General features: G+C 37.4%; 1 protein-coding gene across 1 annotated transcript in view; it reads left to right on the plus strand.

The window, feature by feature from the left end:
* Positions 1–14594, plus strand: part of CDH8 (cadherin 8) — a 182356-nt gene that overhangs the window by 103811 nt on the left and 63951 nt on the right. The window contains exons 5-7 of the mRNA XM_077830891.1: positions 1097–1284; positions 3722–3975; positions 12636–12772. Coding sequence (XP_077687017.1) covers positions 1097–1284; positions 3722–3975; positions 12636–12772 — 579 coding nt within the window. The remainder of the gene's footprint in view (positions 1–1096; positions 1285–3721; positions 3976–12635; positions 12773–14594) is intronic.

A 14594-nucleotide genomic window follows, 5' to 3' on the forward strand; every position in this document is an offset into this window, starting at 1 on the left:
TCCAGATCCTCTACCACAGGATGTTTGTAACATACTTGTCTGCAAAGTTTAAATTCTTCCAACTAACAAACAGTCCTGAAGGTGACATGCTCAGCCCTTACCTGTAGCTACAATGGGGAGAAATTATTAAGAAGCTGCAATAATTTGGCCATCTGTAGAGGATTTCAGAAAGCAGAGGCCATGCATGCTTTGCATGCATCTACTGGCCTCCAGGTCTTTGCTAAAACCAGGAAGATATTTCATCCAAATTTGATTCTCTTCTTAACACACTAGTAATCTGAGGGATAAAACATGGTATTTCAATAAAAACAAACTTTGTATCTCCTTTAAATAAACCCGATTTGAATATAAAGGTGTCTGAAGTTACTGATTAAAATAAGAAATAAAATACAATTACTGAATTTTCACATAATGCAGGGCACATATAGGGCTTTCCATTGGGATTAAGTCATCCCTTGGCAAAATTGTAAAGATGGTAATCCGTCATTATGAAGTAGGCATTATTTCCTTTGAAACATGAGTTGGAGGACATTTCCTGCCTCTCTCCTAATTAGTGAGTTTTCTATCTCACAGAAGAAAATATACAGACCAATTAGATTCTGACCAGAAAGTACTAGAAGGTAAAGTTTATGGTCTACAGAGCAGTGAGGATTTTAAGTCACAAGAGACATCTTTAATGTATCTGATCAGTTTGCTGCAGGGCACAAGCTGAAGTTTAGTAATTGGATTTTATCAAAAATGGTCTACAAGTCTGTAAATACAAAGGTAAGTTCAAAAGTGCCTTGCAGTAAATTACACATTGCATCTTTCTGTGCTGAAAATAGCTTAATATTTTATGTTTGGCAACACTGAACATCCCTGCAGGCAGGAGATGGGATAATATAGTAAGTGAAAAGAAGAACATTCACATTGAGTCAACAGAGCATTCCCCTGTATGGAGCAGATTATGCAGCTTTAAGTAAATAATTTGTTTTAATGTGGTTTGTATCGGTTGCACATCTCAAGCGTGTACTTTGGGGAAACAGAGATGAACAAAGAGCAAGAAGGGGAAACTAGAATCAGGCTTAATGTTTAGTCTTTTCCTCTTGTTTGTAAGGTCTGTATCACTTCTCAGTAATGGAAGACATTGCTCTTGGGGAGCCAATAGGAAGGGTTAAAGCAAATGACCTGGATATTGGAGAAAATGCTAAATCATCCTATGACATCATTGAAGGAGATGGAATGGATATATTTGAAATCACGTCAGAGGCTCAGACTCAGGATGGTATTATTAGACTGAGAAAGGTAAATGACAATTGTGTACAATTAACTTTCATCCATTTACAATTATTCAGTTTCGCCATTGGTCAAATAATTTTTTTATGGTATTTGGCCAGCTGTATGGCTAGTTGAATCCTGATTGGTTAATATATAATTTCATGAGTAATAAAGTATCTGTAATCCAGAGAGACCAATTCTGCCACCCCTACTCATGTAGAACACTACTTTACTCCATGAGTAGTGATTTATGTGGACCAAATCATGATGTAAGGAACTACCCAGCATGAGTTATGGTGGCAAATGCAGGCTCAAAGTAAAGCTTCAGGTCCACTACTCCTTTTTGTGTGTGTACTTACTGCATGTGTGTATGCAACATGGATGGTTGTGTACTTGCCTGTCTGAAGCGGCACTCATCTAGCCATGTACATACAGAAGACATCTGGGGTGAAATCCTGGTTCCACTGACGTCAATAGCAACGCTCACATCTTTTAGAAACCTGACTCTAAATATGACTATAAATGATAACATTATAAAAGTGATCATGAAAGTGTTTGAATTTCATGCCTACCATAAAGCAAAATAGTCTTTTGTAATTAAACAAATATAATAAATTTCTACATTATGTTCTAGCTGGAAGATAAGGATCAAATATGTCTAGATAGTTAACATTCAACTTTGTGGCTGTTATTAGATTAAAGAGGTCAGAATGTAGACCTCTACCAATGAAAATGGTTTATTATACATTTACAGTGCAGACCTACTCATAAGAAATATATAAAGAAAAGAAAAACTATGTATGCATCTGTGCTTTAGATTCTTTTTTCCACAGGTTAAAGACATGATACAGGCTCCTATACTCTGTTAATTATTGTATGCTGTGGGCCTACTTTATAAACTAAAGCAATTAGCCTTTTGCCCTGTTTCCCTCACCAGTTATTTCATAACTGATCATCTAACATACTGTTGTTTCGCATATTCATCCTGACAGCAATAACCACTTTTGTTCTCTGTAGCAGAAAATGTATGTAATGTCTTTTCTTCTTTTATTTCTTCCTGCCCCCCTGCAGTTTTAAATTCATAGCATTTCAGACAATGTAGAGTAAATTTTGAATATGGTACTCTGGGGACTAGGTGTGACAAATTCTATGGGATACTGTCATTATCATAAAGAATTTGAAATTGCTAAAAATGATACAGAAGGTGTGATTGGCAAATTGTGAATATGCTGATCTACAATCACCTATTCATAAGTACAAAAGCTTAGTAATTTCTGAGTAGACAGAGAAGTAAGTGCTTGTCATGTTTTCTAGAAATTGTTGAGAAAGAGCAAAGTCCAATTAGAGCTGGATTCATATCTAAAAATCAACACAAATTTTCAAAGTAAGAATATATATTTAAAGCTTTCAGAGAGTTCTGAAAGAGTTTTGTAATGCCTGCTTGTGTTCTTGTTTGCATTTGCATTGCAGATTTGAGACTTCTCTGTCCTTTTCTTTTTTCCATTGAACATTGTAATGCAAATCTTTCAAAGCTTAACAAATTTGTGTTTTTGAAATTTTAATCCTTCTGAGACATGAGAATTATATTGTGAATATACTGATGCAGATGTGCATGAAACTGCAGATCTGAATCTTATATACTCATAAATTCTTACATATCATAGACTTGCTTTTTACTATATGAGTCATTCCTTTACATCAATGACATTTTTTTTCCAAATTTTACATTTTGATGTACAGAATTAAAATATCAAAAACGGTGGCAATGATGGTGAAGTTACATTGGTGGATTAGAGTTATGGCTCCATGTTTATCTGTCTGAAATTAAAGAACGATACAGCAATATAAATTGCAGTGGTTATAAGAAATTCCTGAGACAGATCTGCCTCATTTATCCCTATAAATACTGATGCAAAGAGTTATTTGAGGTGTAGTAATATTAAAATATTTTTCATATGATTATTTCTAAATTGCTCTGCATAATGCCTCTTCTGTGTAAAGAACAATAATTGCTAGTTCTTTACATTTTTTCACACTGTTCTAAAAAATATATATATATTTATTCCACATGGAGCTTATATAAGATTTATCCTTATCTCCAATTAAGAGAACACTGATTAAATGCATGATTATCATGCACACCAGGTAATCAATCACCAGTAAAATTTTATCTTGAATCTAACATGAAATTGTGATTGTACAATTCATAAGAGAGAATATATCATTGTGAATTTCTAGTGAGGAAAAAAAGATGAGGGACTGCTTTCACTGAGGCTAAATACTAAACATATCAATAAATGCCCAGATAATTTACATGTTGGAGTTCAGGGAATAGGAAGTGATTGCATGAAAACTTAGTGAACGTACTTAAATGCATGTAACTTTCATCTATCAGCATTATATTTATTTGTTCTGGCTTCTCTGGTCATTAGTGCAAGTCATTTATCTTTGTCATTCTTAACAGCCCCTGGACTTTGAGACCAAAAAATCCTATACTCTGAAGGTAGAAGCAGCCAACGTTCATATTGATCCTCGCTTCATCAGTGGAGGACCATTCAAGGATACAGCAACCGTAAAAATTGTAGTGGAGGATGCTGATGAACCACCAGTCTTTTCATCACCTACTTATCTACTGGAAGTGCATGAAAATGCTGCTATTAACTCTGTGATTGGTCAGGTGACCTCTCATGACCCTGATGTGTCTTCTAGTCCTATAAGGTAGTGCTGCTTTAAAGTTATCATTAAAGAAGCTGCTGTCAGAATTCTAAGTATATTTTTAGTGCAGTGGATGATAGAGTGGATAGCAGTTTGTTCTCACTCTCCATGTTTCATTTTTGAGAAAGCATTGTCTTTCTGTGTTTCACTTGAAAAACAGCTTTGCTGCGTTATATGTCACACTTCTAATCAAATCATTTTCATATATAAAAACATAAGCTGTGTGGTTTCTTTCCCAATTCAGTTGTCTTGTCCAACAATGGGAATGAAATGGATATAAGACATATAGGGATATAAGAAATCTGAGCACAGCATTTGATACATTAATGTTTATTTCACTTACTGTGTTTAGTCTGAAATAATCCTCCAGCTTCCTTGTTAACAATCCTGAGTACAAGCAATTCCACATAATTGGCTGTAATGTTGGAAATATTTCTTTTATAGTCTGTACTGAATTTCTTAAACCAAACTCATCCCTGCTTTAATGCCAATGAAAAGAGCAGTGTTTACACCAGGGAAGAATTTTGCTTCTTTTCTTTCATTTATATTTTATCCCTTTTTGATCTGACCCAAATTAGATAAAATCCACTATTAATGTTTTATGCAAATTAGGATTATTTCTGTCTGGTTTTTTATTCACACACATCTTTTCCCTTTGCTAATATCTTATGTGATAACATCAGATAGTTTCAAAAGAACACTTTGTTTGCTGTATGAAGGAATTCTGGGCCCAATGCGGAACAATTTGCTCAGGCAAAACTCCTTTTAAAGTCAATAAAACTCTTATCAAAATAGACTGCAGAGTCAGTCCCACAGTGAGCATATATTTTGAAAGATTTGGTAAAGTTGAAGCCATATGACTTCTGATAAGATTATCCATCACCACACCTTTCCTCCCTCATGATGTATAAGTTTATACTCATTTTGCACACATAAGGATGTCAAAATGATGCTAATTACATTATTTTACCACTTACACCCATGGATAAATGCATGGAGGTTAAATCCATTAATGGCTATTAGCCAGGATGGGTAAGGAATGGTGTTCCTAGTCTCTGTTTGTCAGAGGGTACAGATGGATGGCAGGAGAGAGATCACTAGATCATTACCTGTTAGGTTCACTCCCTCTGGGGCACCTGGCATTGGCCTCTGTCGGTAAACAGGATACTGGGCTGGATGGACCTTTGGTCTGACCCAGTATGGCCGTTCTTATGTTCTTACCACCATCATTTACATCATTTACTATATCACATTTACACCCATTTTAAATTTATACCCATTTACACCCATATCACCCATTTTCTGACCACCATCATTTACCATATCACACGATGAGCCTAATGTTGCACACTAAGTTTGACTAGCTTACAGTAACAGGAAATTATTGTTTCCTCAGCAGAATCAGAAAAGTTAGCTCCTGTAGGACTGGTTTGTTTGGAAGATTACCATTAGCAGGGAGCCTTTCACCTTTAGGTCATCAATTAAAATGTAGTTAAGTTTAGTAGTGACGAAAGATTGTTAACATCTAATAACTCTTCAGTTTCTTTTGTGAAATTAATGGATGATTACAGCCTAGTTCCTAATGGGCACATCCAAATTAGTGTTAATTGGAACCCCTTTTGTCATTGTCAACAGAGGGACTATGAGAAGTGCTGATCGAGTAAATTAAAAATTACTGACACATCTTTATTTTGAATGGCACAGCATATTTTCTCAGGATTAAAAAAATTGCAGAAAAAAAAGGGAAGAAAAAATACACACATCTTGATCTGCCTGATATCAGGCCCCAGGGGCCTCAAACCCTAATTCTGTGGATTCATCACCCTCCAATCCTCCATCTGGCAGCTCACAGACAGCAGCTAGGACAAGAGTTCATGAAGCCTAACTGGGGCACATGATCTCTACACTCTGATTGGGAGAACTCCAAGTCTCTTGATTGGGCTGCAGCCCCTATTTAAGCCAGAGGAGGAAACAGGAAATTGTCTGTACAAGAGGGATTCTTCCTGTCATGGACCACTGGTGTTTACCTGTTTCTGCCTTCTGAGCGTGACCTGCTGGTATCCTAACTTGGCCTGACACTTGATAACTGATTCTTGATCCCTGCCTTCTGGTTTCTCCCAATTCTAATCTCATGGTGTTCCAACCCAGACTGATTCCTGGTAATTGGCTTCTGGACCCTCGGCACATGCCTAACGCTAACCCCTAGGCCAAGTTGCCCATTCCCCAGCCCTGACATCTGAACCACTTCCTTGCTTTATTCCCCTTTGGATGTGTAACATGGTTAAGTCTTCCCTTTCTTCACCTTATGTGCACATGGTACATCTCTCATGATGTTCTCCAAAATCTTATACAGACTGAATGGCAGAACCAGGTAATTCTAGTTCTTGATCAAATTATATAGATACCACAGATACCCTTGATATAAGAAAGGACAGAACCAAGCCTATTAAAATGAGAAATGCCGAATTCTTTAGTGTAAATTCAAATTTTTTTTCTTTAAAAAATAAATACAATAGATGATTGGGCTAATTTTTTTAAAAAGTTGTCATCTTTCCACAGTATTTTCTTGTTAACTAAATGATAAAAGTACACAGTGTAATTTTCTGCATTTTCATGCTTATTTTTGGCATACGACTGGTTAATTCTGGCACTAGCTAGTATAGCACTAGTTGGTTGCAGACAGGCCGAGTGAATTTAAATATATTTTTATCTCTTAGCCAAATTATTTTAAAAGATAAAAGAAAGTCATGAGTCCTTGCATCTCTACAATAGCTCTATTATCCACTAGAGCTGGGCATACAATTTAAAATCCATTTTGTGGAGGATTTTGAGATTTCAAAATTTGTTTTTGTCCCAATTTTGGAACAAAACCCACACATTTTAAAATAGTCTGAAAGAAAATTTAAAAAATAAAAATAAATCATTTGGGCTGAAACAAAATGTTTTGTTTTGATTTTGATATTTCAAAAAAATTATATTATACATTTTTTTTAAAAAAATGGAAACAAAGTTGTTTTGAAAGGAAAAATCAAAACATATTATTCCAAAAATGTCAAAATAGGATGTTTTCCCCTTTATTTGCTCCCTAACGAAATTTCAGGGAGATTTATATGATTTTGTGAAGTACTGTGTTTTCCATCCTTGCTCTCTCCCATCACTTCAGCTGAGATGCAGAAAGCACCATCTAGATCAATTGCTCTCAAACTTTTTGGGCTCAGAATCCATTTGTAAATGTGTATGGCCTGTTAAGACCCAGTGAATAGTCTGGCATGGAGGCTCTGTGTCAGACTAGGCATTTTAGCGCCTGGGACAAGCAAGCATATTTCCTCCCCTACCAGAGGTGATGTGTGGGGTCACATGCCCCCCAATTTTTTTGGTTGTGCCCTCCTAACCCAGACAGGCTGGGTGGCCTACTGAGTGCTGATCGGTGGGGCCCACCAGTGGGCAGGAGGCCCGGGGGGGGTTCTGTTAAGGGGGTTGCCGGTGCTCAGCACCCACCATTTTTCCCCCCATGGATGCTCCAGCCCCGGAGAACCCACAGAGCACCCACAGAATCAGCGCCCATGCCTGGGCTCCCATCATCATGATGGCTAGGCTAAACTTGAATGGTGCTTGGACCCCAGAGGTTGCAGTGCCTGGAGAAGGGGGGTGAGCCCAGCCAGCCCCAGTGGATAGGAGCCACAGGACCTACCATATGACCCTTTGAAACATTCTGATGACCCAGTTTGGGTACTGACCCACAGTTTGAGAAACCCTGGTCTAAATGGTGGTAGAGGGTGTCTTACTTCTCTTCATAGCCTCACAGTTTGGTCCCAGCCCAGTTGAGTGATTGTTTGTCAGGAAGGGTAATAAGGGACAGCAATAACCTATAGCAAACAGATTTGCTCAATTCTGAATTCTGCAATCTTCATACCAGCAAAACTCCATTATATTCAAAGGGAGTTTTGGCAGGACAGACTGAAGGATGAGGCTTTGTGTGTATGTGTAATGCGGCCGTTCTCACACTACCTCTGTCTGGCTGTAGGTCTGGTAGTGGAAGGATACTAGTGCTCTGTGAAGTAGGAAAGTAGTTATGTAAGATCCAGCTGTTGATTCTGTCTTAATTATCTGTTATGGTATTCCCTTGCATATGATTTATTTATTGATATGTGACAAACCCAGACCAGTGGGATACAGGAGTCTGGTAGAAGGCAAATATATTGGCCACTGGATGAACAGTTTTCTGTTCCCTGAGTGACCAGAGCAGGGGCTGCCTGAGAGCAATCAGGAACCTGCCAGAACCAATTAAGACAGGCAAGCTAATCAAGATACGTGGAGCCAATTAAGAACTTTCTAGATTCAGTTATGGCAGGCAGGCTAATCAGGACACCTGGTTTAAAAAGGACCTCCCATCAGTTAGTAGGGGGGTGTGCCAGAAGCAGGGAGTGAGAAGGTGTGCTGCTGGAGGAGTGAAGAGTTCAAGCATGATCAGGCTTCAGGAGGAAGATCCTGCAGGGAGGATAAAGCAGGTGCTGGGGGGAAGGCTATGGGGAAGTAGCCCAGGATGTTGTAGCTGTCACGCAGCTGATACAGGGAACATTGTGGACAGCGGTTATCCACAGGGCCCTGGTCTGGAACCCGGGGTAGAGTCTGGGCCCGGGTTCCCTCCCATCCCCCCAACTCCTGATCGGACACAGGAGGACTTGATCTGGTCTGTGAGAAACACCAGAAGGGAAGGTCTAAATTGGAAAGGGATCTGCCTTGTCCCCGACCCACTAGGTGGGACACAGAGACTGGGGATTGTTCTCCATTTCCCCCATGCTGGCCAGTGATGAGGTTAGCTGAGTGGATGGCAGGTTTGAGCGACTAGCAAGAGTGGCCAAACTGAGGGCTGCCGTGAATCTCTGAGGCAAGCAAATCCGCCAATAAGTGCAGGACCCACTGAGGCAGAGGAGGAACATTGTCACAGATATCAGTTCTAAAATATGTCCATATGGAAAAAAATATATGGCCAAGCAAAGCTATTTTCTTTGTGCATCTCATAGAATGTCCGCATCTCATAATCCAGTGTTATATTTTATAAGGATCAACTCTGCTTCTTTTCTCTATGTTTACAATTTCTCTGTTCCAAATTATTTAGTCACTGGTTCACTTTTAAACTTTCCTGATGTAAAATAGTCACAAATTTGAACAGACTTTTTTCAAACGTGCGCTAATCAGACAGTTACCAAATTCCATCAAAACTTTCATAAATGTGTAGTTTATAGTTCTAAACTTGTGTCTAGGGATACTCTTAATCACAATGAGTAGCACCTTACTCTGTAGGGAGTTCCACTGCTGAACTTGAGTAAAGGTAGTCAAACTGCTCTATAGTGGCTCAATGTATCACATCAGCATCTTTTATCATTCTAAGTTCGTCTTCAAATATGTTCTGACTTATTCCAGTGCTGCTCATTTCATATTTCTGTTGTTTTATTGCCTTGGCCAAGTTTTGGTCCAAATGCATAGCAAAAGCATGCATAATAACTTGTGCTTTCTATACACACTCTGCCCTCCTATAAATTCAGAGATGATCACTGCCCTTCAGTCTCTCTCTGTGAGAGAAGTAAGCTTCATTGTAGAAGGTTTCCCTCAAATTCATACTGGAGAGACTTCATCTTTGGCAGCAGTGCATCGTTTTCTTAATTAACAGCAGGCCTTAAAAACCTCAATACAACATTTTTTTACCTTTCTTCGGTACAGCTGCTTCTCAGTCACCAAGTAACATGCCCTCTTTGCCTGGCATCACTGAGATAGGGTGATTTATAGGATCAATATTGTGATTCAGATCTCAGCAGGATCAGCAAAGGAGAGTTTTCAACTATGAAAGTTGCATTCTGCTCTCTTTATCTTGATGTAAATCAAGAATAACTCAAATTAAGTCAGTGGAGATGCACCAAGGTAAATCTAGTGAGAGCATCAGATTCAGGCCCAGAGTCTTTTGCTAAAGGAATCTATGATCACACCACCTATTTTCTCCTGCACAGTTTAATAAACTAGCCAAAAAAAAAAAAAGTCCAAATAGATTGTGGTGTTACTATGGCAATTTCAAAGGATATTATTTTCTGAGATATTCTTTTCCATTTTTATAGAAATGTATATTTTATGTATCATGTATATATTTGACAATGCAGCTCCATTAAAAAGAGCTATAATCATTATCATGAAAAGGTAGCTTCATATATGCTATTAGTCTCCCCAAGTTCATGGCACTGCAGATTTTATTTTTTTTTTTTTTACTTTGTACAAGATATTTCTTAATTTATAGTCAAGAGGGGATTTTTCCCTCTTGGCAACCTTGTAACCCCATGTAACTTGTGTTACGTAATGTTTTATTTTTAATGCATTTCTGAATAAATATTGTTAGGATTAAAGTCAATACAATAAACTCACTGATGTTAAATCCCCAGTTATATAACTTTAAAAATATATATACTGTTAGTACAGAACCAGGAATGGAATTATGATATAGAGGAGGCCTCGTACAAATGGAAAGATTTTCGTTCTTATTCAAGCCAATAGGAACTGAGTGTGCTCAGCTCACCTGAAAATCACTTTACTTAAGGGTCCGAATATGAATGTAGGTGCCTTGCCCTAAGCAACCATTTATGAAAATTTGGCCGTGCATCCTTCTTTGCTATTCTTTTTAGCTACGTAGTTCTTCATACAGATAATAACACCTTAAAGATGGAATAAATCAAGTATAAAATGTCTTTTGGGAAAAAGAAACCTTTTAATTTTAAGTCCATCAGTAGTTATTCAATGTAGCAATATTACGGCCTATACTAGATTTTCCTAGAGCTATGTTTGTACAGCAGAGCTTCCCCAATAAACATTTGCAGTGAACTAATATTTTTTTAATGGGCAATATATTTTACTAAATTACCAGCAACATAGTTGAATTGCAACCCTTGTCTACTTCTAAATATGAACAAACAATTTACTATTCAATACTGAAAACAAAAAACCTGTTGTAACACTGAGATTTAAGATTCAATTACGACAGCTAGGTAGGTAAGTCTGACGGGTCAAGATCCTTCCTGGTGTATTCTGTTGACATTAGTGGAGTTACACCAAGAATGAGTTCTGGTTAATCAAGTTTTGTTTAGTCCTACATCAGTCCCCACCGTATGTCATCGTGACAAAGAAAGGGTCTTGAACCAGAACTTTGATGGAAGTTGATGATGATGCAGGAGGGATAGCTCAGTGGTTTGAGCATTGGCCTGCTAAACCCAGGGTTGTGAGTTCAATCCTTGAGGGTGCCATTTAGGGATCTGGGGCAAAAATTGGGGATTGGTCCTGCTTTGAGCAGGGGGTTGGACTAGATGACCTCCTGAGGTCCCTTCCAACCCTGATATTCTATGATTCTATGATTCTATGAAACTGGTATCTTAATAACTGTCTTGTCGACTGAAGTGAAATATGCTAGTTTTTCATCAGTGAACTAAGCAGATATAGTGCAGAGTGTTAGTAACAAACAGATGTGTAATAGGACACTGCCATTTTTGAGTCACTCTCCAGACCATAACCACAATATAAAGTGTGTAATCCACTCTGACACTCCATCCTAACTCATCCCATTATGCCTAGGTATAATGCAGAACAGATGCAGAACCACCAGTGCATGCTGTTATTCTCGATAATACCTAGACACAAAAGCATTACAGGCTCTTATATAAATCCACAGTTCAGATTCAGTAAAACCCCTTGAAGCCTGTGACTGTTGTACCATATCAGTAGTTTGTGATAAATTCTTTTTGCACCTCACCCGTCAAAAAAATTGGAAGGCTTAATTTTCCAATATAGTTTATTTTTACAAGTAATACATTAATAAAACAACTCTGTGAAAATGAACCTATATAAAAGCTTTCTTGTGCTGAGCCCTAAATCATCATTCTGCTTAATGCACTGTTGGAGCAGTCTACCGCAGCTCTTTCTTGTTAGTCAAGCTGGCTATGTTTAGGCTGCATAATTTACCTGTATATTCTCATTTGCAAGCTCTGACTAGCTGTCAGATCAAAGTTGTTTTGTTAGAAACCAATTATGTCAATCCATATAACAGTCAATCCCTGTGTTGTTGGTTGTTTTTTTTTTTTTTTTAAGTGCTTTACTGATAAATGGTGATTCATTAACCACCTATTGTCCATGGAATTGCTTGAAAACTAAGCAGGTAACATGCTCGGTTAATATTTCATGCTTCATTAAAACTGAAGAATATTAGTAAAAGAATGTTTTTCAGTACTCCTTTTAAAATAACCATGAAGCTCAATATTTTTGTGTGTGTTTAATGTATTGGTGTTGAAATTATAAGCAGATGCTATGAAATACTATATAAGCTGTCTAATAAATGTGATGGGTTGTCTAATTAACTCTTAATCAGCAGCGGCTTTTAAAGATGTTACCTACTGAACCTGATGGCAGTTTATGACCTTCATGTTGAATATGCAGCTAATTACTCCTTGGACAATAATTAAGTTTCTTGAGACACAGTCACTCATTTTGTCTTATAAATTATTATACTATTGAGCTTCTCAATCCATTTGGCTAGAAAACTGCAGTTCTCAGAAAATTATTTAAATTTTCCTACAATATGTACAGATCAAACAATCTACTCAGATAAGTTTACAGGGTTGTCCATTTTGTAGGTTTTCCATTGATCGACACACTGACCTTGAGAGACAGTTCAACATTAATGCAGATGACGGAAAAATAACTTTGGCAACACCACTCGACAGAGAAACAAACATATGGCACAACATAACTATTGTAGCTACGGAAACTAGTAAGTGCTTATGCATTTTTCCATGCTTTACTTTCAGTTCTGTTTGTCTTGTAGTATTTTCTGTTGTCGTTTCAAATGTTTGAATAACTATTAGAAATTGTATAGCTTGTGAAAGTTATTCTATAGTATACGTGCTTTAGATTTTAAAATAACAAGGTTTTGAAAGCTAAGCTAATTTTATGACGTTCTCCTCTCATATCTATTTTCAAAAATGTGTTTTATAAGTGAGGAATATAGTTATAAAAGAAAATATGGATATGTTTGTGCAGGAAAAACTGTAAATGTAAGAGAGAAGGAATACATGGTGAGAATCTAATAGAAGGAGGGTGAAATCCTCACACCATTGAAGTCAACTGTGGGCCAAACCCTGAGGTCTTTTCTCTGAGTGTTTACTTTCTTCCAGTCCATTAAGTGCTCAAAGTTTGCACATGATCAAAGTTACATACGTGTTTAAGTATCCACAAGATTCAGGGTCTTAGGCCAGGTTTCTAAAATCTAGGTGCCATTGAGACTGAATGATATCTAGGCTTTGAATTAGGCTTAGGGTCCTAAATCAATTAGGCATTGCAACACTAAGCACAGTAACGACTAAATACCATTACGAATCTGGGCCTTAGATCATAACCAGGCAAAATTCTCAATTAGTTCAATTTGGGGGGGGTTAGGGCTTAAACAAGTTTGATCATTATTATTTTAGAAAAGAAACCTGACAAGGAGAACTTCTTGCAGTAAAGAAACCTTAGGAAAGTTGGTCTTTTATTCTTTAATGATGTTGCTGAGTGGTTTTCCCATCTCTTACAGGTTCAGCTGAGATACATATGTGTTCTTGCTAAGATATTTATTCTGCCATCAATGTGTATACACAATTTCTATTAGTAGATGTGCTCTTCCCACGCTGCCCTAAGAAAGTTGTCTTCTGTTGAAGAAACCATACTGCTTTTCTAATGATATGATAACCATAATCATACTAACCATTTTAATGATCTCTACTGATTTTCAGCTTTCCTCCTCCCACCCTTACCCAACCATCAGATTTAAATATTTGGTGCTGTAGTAACTGCTACTTTTAATTATGAAGCTCATAACACCATCATTCCAACATGAGAATGAATGATAGAATAAAAGGTTTTTACTTGGACTTTACAATATTTTTTGTAGTCAATTTTCCCCATAGTATTTATATTTAAAAGTGAAAGCCATGAGTGGTAACCAGAGTGTCTGCATAAACAAGAAAAATATAATTGAATATAAAATAAAATCTCAAGTTGGCCCCATGCTATTTAACATTTTTATCAATGACCTGGAAGAAAACAAAATATTATCACTGAGATAATTTGCAGATGACACAAAATGCGGGGAGCGGTAAATAATGAACAGGACAGGTCACTGATACAGAGCAATCTTAATATGTCTGAAGGTAAATGTAGATGTCTGGGAACAAAGAACACAGGCCATACTTATACAATGGGTGACTATCCTGGAAAGTAGTGACTGAAAAAAATGTAGGCGTTTTGGTAAATAATAGCTGAACGTGGGCTCCCATTGCAAGGCTGTGACAAAAGGGCTAATGCAATCCATCAAAGCATAAAAAGTGAAATCTCCAGTAGGAGTAGAGAAGTTATTTAACCTCCGTGTTTGGCAGTGGTACAACCACAGCTGGAATACTGTATCCAGTTCTGTGTTCACAATTGAAGAACGATGGATAAATTGGAGAGGATTCAGAGAAGAGCAGCAAGAATGATTAAAGGATTAGAAAACATGGCTTATACTTACAGATTCAAGAAGCTCAATCTATTTAGTTTATCAAAGAAAAGGTTAATGG

This window comes from Eretmochelys imbricata, chromosome 12 (genome assembly GCF_965152235.1).
Source record: "Eretmochelys imbricata isolate rEreImb1 chromosome 12, rEreImb1.hap1, whole genome shotgun sequence".
NCBI classification, from domain to species: domain Eukaryota; kingdom Metazoa; phylum Chordata; order Testudines; family Cheloniidae; genus Eretmochelys; species Eretmochelys imbricata.